Source organism: Drosophila sechellia, chromosome X (genome assembly GCF_004382195.2).
Source record: "Drosophila sechellia strain sech25 chromosome X, ASM438219v1, whole genome shotgun sequence".
Taxonomy (NCBI): Eukaryota; Metazoa; Arthropoda; class Insecta; order Diptera; family Drosophilidae; genus Drosophila; species Drosophila sechellia.
Genome location: NC_045954.1, coordinates 20,595,119 through 20,610,368, shown reverse-complemented (window position 1 = coordinate 20,610,368; position 15,250 = coordinate 20,595,119). Strand labels below are relative to the sequence as shown.

Genomic DNA, 15,250 nt, shown 5'->3' with positions numbered 1-15,250 from the left:
ACTCGCGGCGACACGTTTGGCTTCCGTTGGACTTTCCCGCGATTTCCTCTTTGGCGTCGCGCCGCCTTGTTGTTGCCGCTGCTTGTTAACCCCCAGCCTCATTTCCCCATTTTCCCGTTTCCCCAGATTTTCCACCATTTCCCTTTGTGTGACAGTCGACGGTTATTTTGTGTACGGTATTTTTTCGTGCCTTTTCTTCAGTTCAGTGTTAATTTTTTTCTTTTGTTCGTTGGCCAAAAGTCAACCCATGAGCTGTGGCATTTTTAAGTAATTTTTATCGGTCAGCAATGTGGGAAGAATTGTGGGGAAGAGGAAGTGGCGGGTTCCTCGCTATGGGGGCGAGTTTTTGTGCACACTGGAAGCAATATATCTAATACATGCCAGAGAGATTAATTTTTGAGGTATTTTTACATGAAATAGTACTTGAAAACATTACTTGGAAATACATAGAACAAATGCAATCCTTATTTATCTTGAAAAGAAATGATAATAATATGAGTTCACAAAACACATCGGCTTCACTCAGTCGTTTCCAAATGTTCGTGAACCTTTGCGATTGCATCTGTATCTGCATGCAGTTGTGATCCTTGTGATTTTTGGGTGCTGCACGAATGTCGACAAGTGACAAAATATGCAAGTATCAAACCACAACTTCTCACCCGTGAGTCCACAATCATTTTGACACTGGTTACGGTGACGTGTGCTGGTCCTTCGCCCATCGTCCATCGTCCTGCCGCCTTCGTCCTGGCTCCTGGGTCCTGGATCCTGGGTCCCTCGCACATGGCACACAGCAGCGACTAGATTTGGATAGTGTTGCACGAACGTCGAGAGTGGTGGTGATGAAGTCCTTTGCCGGAAATTGAAAAGTGCAACGCAAATTGCGTTCCGCTGGGATGTGAATCTGCATCCCATCCCCATTCCCAGTCCCATAACCAGCGCCACTCCCGTCGCCAATCCGAGTCCTGCCAGTCGTCTGAAGTCCTTCCCCCGTCGAGTGGTTGACAATTGATTTGTGTTTATGGTGGCCATGCCCATGGACATGCCTGCATCCTGCCACGCCGCCATCCCGCCGTCCTTCACTCCTGCAGCTCCCATCACTTCCTTTGGTGGGCCCATGTAATATGCCATTTTGGGGCCGTGATTTAAAGACATTAACAGGCGTTGGCCAAAATGGGAAACTTTATGGTGTGGCGGGCGCAAGTTTCCCATTGAAGTTACCGCCCTTAGCTCGAGGAGATTGATGACCTAATCGGATGCGGAAACCTGACACTGGGTTATTCTGATTGTGGAAGAATGCTATTGAAACAAGAATCACGAAGTGTGTTTTCATTTAAGTTACTTATAAGTGTCACTTTTAATTTTATAAAATATTTACTGCAGTGGCGAAATGAAAACTATGTTTATCCCGCTTGTGTTATGGTTTAATCTATAAATAATATGATTGGAATTAATTATTAAAAAGTCGATTTAAGGTAGTTTTGTGCGTATAATAACGTTCATCTATTTTTAAAAGTTATAAGAAAGCTAACTTTCCCTTTTGGAAAAGGGAAAATACATGTATTTGGAATCACATTATGATTTCCAATTTCAACTTAGATTTAAGAGGCCAGTGAAGAAAGCTACATATAAAATAAACATTTTAATGCGAAATTCTGTATTTAATAAATGTTAAATGTAAACTCTTCTTGCAGGACATTGGGTACACCCGCGTTCGAATCCTGAACTTTGATTGTTTTCCGAGGCAGGTGCGATTAAAGGACGACAAAATTGTGCGGTTAAAAAAAGTGCAGGCTCACGCTCAAGGGCAACTGGAGCAGTTCGAGCAGCAACAGCAGCAGCAGCAGCAACAGCAGCAGCAGCAGCAACAGCAGCAGCAACAGCAGCAACAGTTGCAACAGCAGCAGCAACACTATCACCACTACAGCGCCAATAGCAACAACTACAAAATGCATTTGACTACCACATCGAGCAATTCAACGGCATCTAATGCCAACAACAACAACAACAATACGGCAAACAACAACAACACAAGCAGCAACAACAACACGACCAACACGAACGGCAGCAGCAACAACACGAGCGGCAACAACAACAACAGCAGCGGCAACAACAGCAACACGGAGCAGAACACACCGCCCACGCCCGCCCAACTCCTGAATGAGGCCTACACGAAGATGACCTCGGACATCCTGGCGGAGCGGACGCTGGGCGACTTCCTCACCGAGCATCCGGGCGAGCTGATCCGCACGAGCAGTCCGCTCTTCGTCTGCACGGTGCTGCCGCCCCACTGGCGGAGCAACAAGACGCTGCCGGTGGCCTTCAAGGTCGTCTCGCTGGGCGACATCATGGACGGAACGATGGTCACCGTGCGGGCGGGCAACGATGAGAACTACTGTGCGGAGCTGCGCAACTGCACGGCGGTGATGAAGAACCAGGTGGCCAAGTTCAACGATCTCAGGTTCGTCGGGCGGAGCGGCAGAGGTGAGTCCAAAAGTCAGCTTCCCATTTTTCATGCGCCAACTATTTTCTTTCGAATAGAGAGTGTAGCTAAGCGAGCCTAAAACGAAAGCGAATTCTTTAGTCCTTGTTTAAGATATTCATGTATTTTGAAACGACACGTTCGATTCAGTTAGATAAAGCAGCTAGAGACGCGAATTCTTGAGCAATTAACTAACTAACTAAGTGTTCTTTCCATATTTTCTATTTAGATTTTAGTCTGATAAGAAAGTATACACAGTATAGAAGGTGTGCACACCTTATGACCTTTAAAGGCGCTACTCATTACTAAGTAAATACGTCAATTAGAATTGATGAATTGAGAATGTGCGTAAATAATTCAAATGGAATCTTGGTTGGAGTAACCACGTCCTTGTATTTCCCACGATCAAGTCGATTTGCCCGGGTTCATCCGTGCCATCTTCAGTTAATCTCAGTCCTTAAAACTTGTTCCCCTTAAGTATGGCCTCTTATTGGCTCTTGAAAAGCCCCATCCACTTCCTCCACTTTCGCCCCGCCGACTGCACTCGAAACAATTTGTTCAATTATCGCCCAAAAGTTTTGCCAGCTCCTGCTTCCCCTCCTCCCCCTCCTCCTTTTTGGTCTTTGTATTATTCGGGGGCACTTTTTGTGCCTTTTTGCATCGCTGTCATCCTTTTTCAGTTCATTTTTTTGGTGCCCATTCGTATCCTTTTGTATCCTTTCAACCGCTTGTTAAGCGCTGCACAAATTGTCAGCAGTTCATCAGCAGTAACCATCGCCGTCGTCATCGTTTTCATTCACCGAATAGAAGCGGATTACTCGGTAGGTCGTTCCATTTTTTGTAGTCAGCATTTGTATGGACATTGTCTTAAAGTGTTTAATAAACTGTCGTAACGGAAGTGAAGTGAACTGTGGAATGACTTTTAGTTGTTAATGGTGAGTCTTGTAGCGGGATATATTTTTGATCCCTAGTGATCTCGAGTCATTATTATTATAATAAAGTGTTCAATTCGCATAAGTTTTTATGGTAGTCATTGGATTTTAAAACATGGAAATCCCCAGCCTGCCATCAATCACACAAGCCTTAATTCAATCAGCAAGGACTGGCCGAAAAAGATTTTCGCCAGGGGTGCATGCTTTCCGAACGGTGGAAGGGCTGAGCCCGATTCCGCTGGTCGTTTTGGCCTGGTCAGGAAAAGGGGGTGTGGCAGTTACGCATCCGCTGCGGTGGAACCGCAAAAACCAAAGCCTCCACCAGCGAAAGGGGGAACAGAAGCGGTTTATGTGGGATGGTGTGGTGGTGGTTCTTTGGGGGCGTCGGCGGAGAATGGGGCTCATGTGTGTGTCTCGCCGAGGACGCAGTCATTGTCATCATTCGCCCAGTGCCAAATGGATGCGTGTCCGCGTCCATCACTGCCTTCCGGACTCCGCTCCATCTTTCGCTTTTCACTTTAACATTTTCCGCAGCATGCCTCCCGCGTCCCACTTGTCCTTGTCCGCATTGAGCCGCCTTAATTGGGAATTTCCCATTCATTTAGGCCCACTGCGGAATGCAAAACGAGAGCGATAAATGCATTTCCCATCGCGTTTCTTGAACCAAAGACAAGCAGGGTATCTTTAATAATTAGCTTATAGCTGAAGCTTAATACACTTTAGTACGACAACGAATTGTAAAAGGTATATCCCATTCCTCAAACTCGTTTAACTCCGCTTAAGAACACAATTGTCAACGCTTGTCTCTGGCGCCCGAAGTCCTTGTGGTCCGTCATGTTTCATTTCACCCATCAAATGCCTGCCCCACAGCCCCAAAGTCGAGTTATGATAACCGAGCATTTTTACAATTGTCTGCCTGTTGCTCGGGCCGAAAAGTTCCCAAGGCCTCTGGGAAATTCCCCATCCTAGGATCGAGCAATTACCAACTTTGGAGCGAAAAACAAAGCCCCGCCGAGGAGGGGGGGATGGGAAATGGGAAGGGCAGGGAAAATTGAAAGGAACAGAAGGCAGGCCAAAAGCAAATTGTGCACAATTTGGCACGACTTCGTTGCCCGGATGGTTTCCTTGATTTCCCTCCTTTTTCACAGGCAGGCGTGTCCTTTTTACAGGACGAGGTGTCAGTTGCTGGCAGAAAGTTGCCTTTTTCCTTGCCTTTTTAACGCCTCGACTTTTGCTCGGCATTTATCTTTAAGGGGGTGTGCACACTTTTTTTTCTGCCAGGGGTTGTTGTCTCTTCTGTCGCCAAGATTTGGGGAATGTTTATCTTTCTCGGCGGTGGAAACGGAGGCCTGGGATTTCTGGCGTTCTTGGCTCAGTTCATTCTGCGGCTGTTTTCGGTCGTATTAAATGGCTCGAGAGTTGTGTAAATAAAAACCTCAAAGGGGATGGCCCTCGATTAGGGGTAAGCGTTTTTCCTGGCCAAGGACTAAGGACTAAGCACCGAGTACTGGGGGCGGGGTGTCGTAACTGGCGGAAACTGGCACCGGCTTTAACCCCTTAGAGCCCCCAGCACCGCTACACCCCGCCCCGCTCCAATCAACATCGTCGTCGTTGTCGTCATCATCATGCGTGCATGTGCATGGCACTTTGCTAATTAAAAGTGTAGCCTAGCGTTGGGCCAAATAAATCGATGGCCGGGTAATTAAATTGCATGACAGGATGGGGGCTGGGGATGAGGTTGGAAGGGGTGTTGGGGTATCCGCCTATGTGCCATGCATTTGTTATTGTAATTAGACGGGAGCTGCAGCAGCGACGGCAGTTAAACAAAATGGCGGCAGCGGCCACGGTGGCGGATGATATGTAAATCACTCATACGCCCCGTAGGTGTGGTGCCGATTTACTGCAACTTAGAAGCTATAAAAAACGCAGCCAGAGCCCCCAAAAGCAATTAAATGCAATTTTGCCAGACTAAATGTACTTCTAATTAAATAACTATTACAGTTGGAAACGGTAGTATCTAGTCTGTTTAATTCTAATTATCTAAAAAAGGCTTTCAACTTCATCACTGAGTGGGAAATTACAACACATTTAAGCGCTCTAATTGTTGGCTTGAGATTTTAGCCCAAACATCGAAAACTATTTCTAAAACATATTTAAAAAGCATATCCCTGCCTCTTTCAAAAATGCCAGACCTGCAATCAATCATTCGTGCGTATATCCACCCTCAGGTAAACACAAACAAGAAATCAACAAGCAATCAAAATACGCAAACATAAAAAGATGAAAACCAAAGAAGCCGCAAAATGTTTTTATTTTGGTGTTGGAGCGACTTACTGCCTGGCTTTCGGAGCTTTCAAGGGCTTAGTCTTTTTTTGGCCAAGAAGTGAAGTGGTACAATGACTTATGGGGAAGCCACTCAGAATAAGGGTTGCCTCTCCGATTCTCAGATAAAACGGTTTAGCATTTTTGAAAACGATACTTTTGTGCGGCCAACTCGAAGTTTAATATCGCAATACAAAAGCTATGCCATAAATAAGCATCAAAATATTTTAAAAGTAAGGGAAATAACTTAATACTTGTTTTGCCTAATCAAAAGATATATTTTGTGCTTCATTTGAAATAGTAAAAAATCATACAAAATATGTGTACTTCCTCGACGTTTTACAAGGACAAATTTATTAGAACTAGTTTCCTATCTTTTTGATCAATACACGAGTATATTTTAAATATTCATCTATTGACAAACGTTTTGTGTGCGTATCTGTATCTGTGTCTTGGGCGACACGTGGGTGTGTGCGTTCGTGTGCGTGTGCGTGTGTGTGTGTGCTTTCATTACCCCCAAATTGATTTATGACGCCTGTGCAACGGTAAATTGCCGGGGATTTGCCAGCTAGGATTTCAGGTTATTTGTCAACAGGATTTGATTTTAAATGCCGCCACACCCGCACGGAAATGTTTTGCTCCTCAAGTGTTGACATTTCCATTTGTCGCACTTTCGGTGGAGATTAAGATGAATGCTTTTCGGGTTGGGGCGGGAATTATTGTGGGATTATCAATCAATTGGGTCAAAGCCGCCACTCCGATTATAATTGAATCGCCCAAGAAAAGAGTGAATTCCCACTTAAACTTCTGTGAATATCATAGCCTTCCAACATTTGCTAACATTTGCAATTACTTAAAGATTTAATTCAGCTGTGCATTAAGAAAACTCCAGCTGCTTGCTGGGATATGGATTTCCCGTCGAAAAAATCGCCCCATTCTACTTTTTCTGTAAATTGCTCGCGTTAATGATCGATTATCCATTGCCAATGTGAAAACTTTTGAGGCAGTACCCACTTTTAGGCCGGGAAAACCCCACGAAAAGTGTCAAAGAATTGCGCAACAATGAACTGCACTTGCTGGCAAATGAACACAAAAGTGTTTTCACATCTTTGGGCTGCCACTTGAGACTTCGTTTTTTAAGAAAGCGTAGAGGAGGATATTGTCCTGGTTCAGTGGAGTGTGCACAAGACATGTGTAAGCCTCGTCGTCTGCGTTTATACGCCATATATACAAACACATACACATACACATGGGGGTTTGGGGACGTCGGCGGTTTATTTGTATGTGCCGAAATGATTTACGCTTTGTTTGTCAACTTAAAAAGCAAACCTCCTGCCCCCAGAGCGCGCATACGACGCGTTGTCATAGACAAGGCGGGAAAACACAGGAAGGCGGCGGCTCAAGGAGCCTGAAATGCTTTTAATTGAATCCTGGGAGACAAAAAATGGCAGGAGCTGCGGACAAAGAGGCCTTGGCAACACTTGACAATGACTGGCTGAAACAAGTTAATTAAAAGAAAACTGCGGCGCAAACGAAATAAATCTTGGGGAGCGAAATACGCATATGTGGAGGGTTTTTTAGGGAGGTCGACAGACTAAATCAGTTTAAATTGTAATTAATTCAGCATTTCGAAAGGTGAAAAGGGACCTGAATCGAGTCTTAACAAGGGAATACAGCTGAGAAACTACATGCAGTTTGGGAAGACTGTATAGCACTAAAAATGTGTACATGCACAAATTTAATTTCTAAGCAAATAAAATATTACTGAAGAGTTATAATTTTTGAATAATTATTATTATTATCAACCTGCAAAATGTATATAGTTTTGGTGCCCCCTAATATATAAATATTTGTTTTGGCAACTGTCATCATAAAACCGTAGGCATCGATTAAGGAACTAGTTAAAGTAGCACCGAAAAAAGGAAAACCTCCTGCCAAAACGATTATTGTTTTATGGCCAACACATTTACGATGTGACAATACCCCCAAAAAAACACCGAAAGAAAACCCCAAAAATATGTTTATCGATTTGCATGTGTGGCAGGCATTAGCAGGGAAAATCTCATAAATTTGTTTGTTTCGCTTTCCCTTGTTTTTCCAGGGAAAAGCTTCACGCTAACCATCACCGTGTCAACGAATCCACCGCACATAGCCACCTACAACAAGGCGATCAAAGTGACTGTCGATGGGCCACGCGAACCCCGTTCCAAGACAAGTAAGTATGTCCTGCAGGAAAGGACGAGCTGGGGCGGGTCCTTCTGCCCTTTTCCAAGAACCCTTTCGGGCCCGGCTATTTCATTTGCAGGACAATGCATAGCAATTTATTAGTTGCCAAATAGATAAATTGTTCTGCAGCAGCAGGCAATTCTCAGGATGCAGACAAGATAGAGGTTTTGTAGTTTTGGGAGGAGTTTCGGAGCTGGGGCATTCGGATTTCACTGCTGTCAGTGATGAGAGGCTATCTGCGATTGTGCAACGCAACTAGAGAAGAACAATTTATTTAGTAAATCCCCATAGATCCTTTGGCTAATTAAAAGATGTATCCTTCTTTGTAGACTTTAGTTCACAGCCCATTTCGATTTCTGTCTCTGTTTTGCATAAAAATAGCTGACTGAAGAATGGCTCATCGCTGAAAGTAAAGTTGGAGCGCACTTCTGAGATATTACCACCTCACACTGCAGGACATTCGAGCGCTTGAAGTCCTTACTCGGGATTTTGCTGATGCAGCAAGGACACTTCCTTGCTAATACTTCACTTCATTTCACTTCACTTCAGAATGCCGAATATCTTGAAGGAATATTCATTAGACAGCTCTATCACACACTCTGCCTGCCCGTTACATATTTATAAGGATGCAAATACATTACTTTGCATATGTTCCAGGACTCAGACGGCTGGCAGGAGAGGGCAAAGTTTTGCTGGTCTGTGTAATCTGGTTTCGGTCCGAATTCAAATCCATGAAATGATTTATATGCCCCGAATGCCAGACAGAGCCCAAAAAGGGGAGGTGGGCGCGTGGATAGTGCGCACACAGGACTCTAAGCTGCAGACAAAGGGTTATTATTTTATAATGAATACAAGCTGGCAGATAACTGCAGCCGCCGCAGGATTTTAGTGCGGCCCAAAAATTTAGCCGAAAGCGTCGCCGGTTGCCAAAAAGTTTTTTGGGCCATTGTCATTTCACTTTCACATATACCCCCTGCACATACATACAAAATCCATTCTCGATAGTGGTCTTTGGGGTCTTGGAAATCCGGGAAGGACCCGTCCCTAGATCTTAAGTGATTCGAAAGCAACAAAATGTCACTCATCAAGTGTTTGTCATTTAAGTTTTCACTCAGACAGAGAAAAACGAATACAGTCATCCCTACAATCACACACACACACATGGTACAGTGAACGCTTGCAAATTGAGAATGGTGAAAGTATATGAATTGCAAAGAGTTTCTAGCTGAAAGAGGTATCATTTATGCGACTATCTTTAATACTGAACTAGATAAATGATTAATATTTGCAATCGATCGCTGTTCCAGTGCAATAAAACCATTTAGTTAAGGACAGAAAATTATAACTGAAAAAAACTTAGTGTTATCCCTTTTAGGACAGCAACAGCAGTTCCACTTCGCCTTTGGCCAACGACCGTTCCACTTCTCCACGGATCCACTTTCCGGCTTCCGGATGCCGCCCATTGGCAATTGTCAGAGTGAGTAATTTTATATTTCTTGACTTAATTTAAGATTCCCAATGCTATATGTACTGGGAAAAAGCAGGTGAAAGTAAATGTACAGTAAAAGGGCGCTTGGGTGGGAAATGTGGAATCGCAAGGCCAACTAAATCACAGCTACAGGACACTTAATCCTTTGATTAGCATGAAGCCAACCAATACTTATTGTAAATATGCAGCAAACGATTCCCAAATATTATTAATACATTGGTGGAGTTCAAGTCTTTAGTTCGAACGATAAAACATTAATTTATTTAGTTACTACCTATATTGCTGACTGCATATATATATATATATATATATATATATATATACGTCACCGGTTAATGAGTGCAAAAACTTTAAACACTTTTTTCGCGCATTGGACAGCCATTTGAATGTGGTAAAGTTGCGGGTCACCGTGCCATATAGACTTTTTCTGGGCTAAGTGGGCTCGTTGTTATTGTTGCTGTTAAACTGTTGGCCACTTTATTTAACCAAAGTTTACTATACAAACAAATAAACGTTGGTCAAACACAAGCACACACACACTGGATCGTGGGGGAGGGGGGAAGGGGAATAAGTCAATGCCTAAAAAAGCGCTGTTAAATCAGAGCTTCGCATACAAATTATGATTTATATGAAAAAGTACGCAGTCAAATAAATTTAATGCATTTAACCAAGCGAATGTAAACCAATTTTGACAGCTCAGAACTAAGCCGAAATGGGGAATGTTTTTTATGAATGGGTCGACGGCGTTGATACCCACTAAATTAAATATGTTACTTTATAAATAAGCTAAGAAGTGGATTAAGATCAGACATTATTTTTTAGTGATTTCAAGCTAATAATCACACACTCTTACATCTTTTATTTTGTAATAAACCAATTCGGTAAACTATTTATTTTCACACCGGGTTCATCACTAGCTCCAATAATAGAATATTTATAACAAAATCAATAATTAATGTTGTGGGAGACAATTTTTCTTGCTGTTTTTGCACATGTGCCCGCGTAGGTGAAACAAATTTAATTGTACATTTTAAAATGCATTTATATTAAGTTTGATGTTTCAATTTAAATTGACAATTAATTGCATTACAACAACATCAGCAACAAAAGCCGGACTAGACGACACTGACCCCTGCCCCAAAAACTAGCTGCCTGGGGCTAAAAAAATGGCGACAGCTACAAATGTGATTTTCTCTTTAGAGCTTGATGCTATTAAAAAAGCAACAAATAATGAAATTAACATATTAACGATGTTAAAGTAGAAAAACGCAAAGACAAAGCGTTCTGATAGAGGCATAAAAACGCTAGCATGCGATATTTAACCAATATATGCGATGCATAATGCCAAATACCCACTGTTGCGGAAAGCAATCATGAAAAGAACTTGGCTCAAGTGCATAAAAAATATTTTAAATTCCGAACTCATTTTCTTTGGGCTCTCAGCGCATCAATTAATTATGTCTGCTCGTGCATTTTCCGCACTGAAGTATGTTTTTTTATATGCGTTATTTTTGCGCATTTTAATTTCGCATAAATTAATAGAAATTCCCAGGCAATATTTCATACGATTGAAACGGTGTGGCGGCGCTCTTGAATGAAACTTAAAACCCGGACTTGTTTTTGCTGTTAGTAAGCAAAAAAATGGTGTATTTTCCTTAATTTAATTGAGACTCCAACTCCGCTGTCTGTTGCATTTAGATGTACATCGAGTGCCTTCGAGTATTTTCCCAAAATACTTGTACATTCTTTTTGGAGCACTTGCCACTTTGTGGCACTTGTCCTTCATTACCGATCCTGACCAAATCGATTCCGGTGGACTTAAAACGCGCGTGTGAATAAAAAGCCGCCATAAATATAAAATGCAACTCAATCAATGCAAATTGCCCGCCAATTTGAACGTCTCCTTCGCGCGGCAACCCCATGAAAACGCCCATTTTGTATCAATATTTTACTGTCTAGCCCAGTGCACAAATCAAAATGCAAATTGCGCGATTTACAGGATTCTGAAAAGGCAATCCACATTATGTAGCACACATAAATATGTACGTGGGGGGAGCGGCACACGAGTAAATAATGTTTACTGAACGCTTCTGTTGATACTGATTACCCATAAATTAATTGTAAATATGCAGAAAGCAAAGTATCCTGAATTATTTATTAACAAATTTTATTGACAGTCGCTGCTTGACTTAATTACTGGCATATATTTTATTAATTTCGCAACGAAAAAAAAAAGGAAAACCATGAAACCCAACCGGAAAAGCAACATTTTGTAAGGGAATATTGAAGGTCTATCGAGGGCTAAAGGAAATCCTTCCTTTATAATCGAGATGAGGGGGATGTTTCCACCCACTGTTCGATATTTTTGCCCCAAAATGCCAGGTGACTTCGAAACTGGAGCTGAGCCTATTGCTTTCCCCACTCTGTGATAAATTTGATTAGATTGGAAAAACGAGCACATTGCGAGCAAATAAAATATTTGCCCCACCACCCCCCACCTTTCCGTGGAAAACCCCAAAAAGATCCGCTGTCCGGTGCCTGGTTAATAATTCAGGGCCCCAAAATATGCGCAAATAAAGTCAATCAGTGTGACAACAAACAGGCAGGACTAACCACTCGCGCACACAGACGCAAGGACACGCACACTGGCGCGGATAATGACAGACGCGGTGTAGAGTAGCCCACATCCCACAGAGAAAATTGTACACAAAAAGCCACGTAATTAATGGAGGTAGAAACATTTAAGCCAATAGCATTAATAAAGCCACCACAAAATCAATATCCGGCTACGAAAACGCGCCCGTCGCCTATAAAAACTAATTAATAATTTCCGAATGGGCTATTAATTAAGCCTAATTATCTGTGCATGGGTCCCGGCGACCCGCAAAATGTTGACTCTTCTTTTCCGCCCCAACTCCCCTGGCTCCGCGCCCGGGCTTCTGTTTTAACCCCCGACAGCCCCCGACAGCAAATGGTCAAATGGCCGAAACAAACTGAACTGAATTTTCGGCAGGACCTGGTCCGTTCCATTGATTTGTTTGTCGTGTATCCTGCTCATTTTTTACATCCTGTCTCCGCAAAATGGCGGCAAAGGTCCCGCATGATGCGCGGAAATCGGTGGTGGAGGAGGTGGCGGAGGAGGAGGAGGTGGCCTCCAATTAGCGACCCACATGGGCCATCAAATCGCCAGGGCAGGACCTTCGACCTTCGTCGGGGGCTACAGCTAATCCGCAATTATCTTGTATTTATACGGTGTTTTAGTGTTTGAAAAGCCTGTGGGATTCGTTTATTGTGTGCCATTTGCGACCCACTTTACGATCGATTGTAATGTTTTAATGCTTTCTATGCCTTTTATCAGATAGTTACTACTAAGTTCCAATTTCTTATCTTTTTATTATTTTTTTCTAATTAAAATACCGAAATAAGTGCTCTACAATGCTCGTAATTTGTGTAACTTCCAGGCGCAAGCAACACGCACTGGGGCTATGGATCAGCTGCCTCAGCATATTCACCCTATTTGGCCAGCAGCGGACTATCATCCTGCACCACGCCCACTTCCGCCCAGTTCAACAATCCGGCCCTGGGCTTCACCTGCTCCTCCAACGATCAGAGCAACAACCAGGACTTCGGAGGAGCCACCAATCGCGACTGCGTGCCGAGTAAGTCTTCGCTACTTTATCTTAAAGATGAACATTATTCTATAAGCGCATGCTTTGATAACTTTATTTATTAAGTTATTTATAAGTAATATTTTGCAATTTTGTTTGCTTCGTTCTAAGAATTTGCACCCATAGAACCTCCGCCCGATGATTTATCAGCAAATTTTTAATTTTGAACACCCACTTACTTTTCTTGCAGTGCTGCCCGACTCGACGGCCAGCGATCTCGACCAGCACTTGAGCAGCCTGGTGGGCTCCACCAGTGGCCAGATGACGCATCACAGTCTGCTGGGCGCCGGCGGCCAGACCTCGATCTCCTCCACGGTGAACGGAGCGAGCGGGGGCGGAAGCGCAGGAGCCGGAACCGCCGGCGGTGGAGCGGGCAGCGGTGGGGGTGCAGGCGGTGGTGCGGGCGGCAACTCCATCCTGGTGCCGCGCTACCACACAAACGCGAGCAACGAGTACAACGTGCACTCCAGCCAGAATGGACCGCGGAGCCTGTCGGACAGCTCCCAGGCGGAGTCGCCGGTGCAGGAGGACCTGCTGACCACCAACACACCGAACCTGGGCAGCACGGCAGGTGGTGGGGCGGCCAACGGTGGTGCGGGCTCGAATGCGGGCAGTGGTGCGGCGGGCAGTGGTGCCGGTGGTGCTGGCGTCGCCTCCTCGGCGGTGGGCAATCCCGCCATGCTGGGCGCCAATCAGAACTTCCCGGGCATTGTCAACCAGGCGCAGCACTCGGCGGCCTCGGCCTACGGCGGCGGAACCGGGGTGGTGGGCGGAGGACATGGCAATGCCGCCGCCGCTGCCGCCGGATGCAATGGCTCCCTGTATCCCGTGCTGCCCGCCAGTCTGCTGTACTCCCAGCTGTACACCGCTGCCAATCAGTCCGCCCACGGCTTCCACTCGCACACCTTGCCCGCCCACGCCTCGCCGAACTCCTCCGTGCACGGCGAGCTCCAGAGCGTCATGGATCACATCAGCAATGTGGGCGTGCGGCAGCAACACAACATAATGGCCGGCGGGGGCGTGACCCATCCGGGCGACCTGACCCTGATCGGCAACTGCGGCGCCTCGGTGAGGAACATCGAGGACGGGAACAGCAATCGGCAGGTGGCCGCCTTAGCTGCCCATCGCGGCCACCACAATCCCACCGACAATGGGGGCAGCGTTTGGAGGCCCTATTGAGGTCAGGTTCTGTGGTGCGGCTCAGCGGTTCTATAGTGCGAGGGGGGCGGGCCGCAGCACGAGGCGGGGGTGGGCGTGGGAATGGGGGCGGGAGTGGGCGTGGGACTGAGCATGGGCATGGGTATGGGCATGGGCATGGGCGGGGGCATGAACTGCTTTGGGGGCTTCTAATCTGTACATAGTTGGGGGTCAAGGGCGGGTCCAGCTAGCTGATTTCCGATTTGCCGCGAACCTTTCGAAGGGGAATCAATTGAAAAACTCCGATATTACCGATCTTATCGATAGGTCGGTATCTTTTAAGCCTTAAGCTTTTTCAATGAGTATCACCGTATTTCCGCTTGCGAGATATTCTCTTCACGCAATGTGTATTAATGCTATCGCAACTATCGATTTGAAATCGAAAAATCAACTATTTAACATGCCAAAACGGTTAGAAAACACTCTTTCCCCTAACTAAAAGCAATCGGTGATCGATGACTGGAACCGCTGTACACATATACACTTTTATAAAATATATATTGTAAATAGATGGCAAAAAAAGATGTTATCGGAGACAAACAAAAGGGTTGGATGTCCAAAAGTAAATATTTTACTCTGGCAATCCGAAGAAGGTATTTATCTGTATATAATGTTAGCGGACGTCAAACATTTCATATCCCACTAATAGGCATCTGAAGCATTGTTTTTAAAACTCTAGAAGTTGTGTGTGTGTGTGTATGTTTTTTTTATAACATTTGACCATAAAGTAAAACCAAAATGATCAATATTTAGTAGAATTTTTCGGAGCGCTTCAAAGCCCTCCACATAGCGTATAGTTAAATAAAAAGTCAAAACTATAAACTAGAATCTAAGACAGGACTACTTAGCAAATTTGAAGGGCGGAAAGTATGCCCTTCCCAAAACATTTCAATGGATTTGTAGAACATAAAACGAGCCGGAAAAGAACGTGTATTTC

The 15,250-nt window shown here is 44.5% G+C and overlaps 1 protein-coding gene across 1 annotated transcript; it reads left to right on the top strand.

Moving 5' to 3' along the window:
* Positions 1–1,704: 1,704 nt before the first annotated feature.
* On the top strand, positions 1,705–14,350 carry LOC6615151 (runt-related transcription factor 3). Its single transcript, XM_032725235.1, has 5 exons — positions 1,705–2,481; positions 7,835–7,948; positions 9,335–9,436; positions 12,910–13,107; positions 13,307–14,350. Exons 1-5 carry the CDS (start codon positions 1,947–1,949, stop codon positions 14,293–14,295), a joined length of 1,938 nt encoding a protein of 645 aa, XP_032581126.1. The 5' UTR covers positions 1,705–1,946; the 3' UTR covers positions 14,296–14,350.
* The last annotated feature ends 900 nt before the right edge of the window (positions 14,351–15,250 follow it).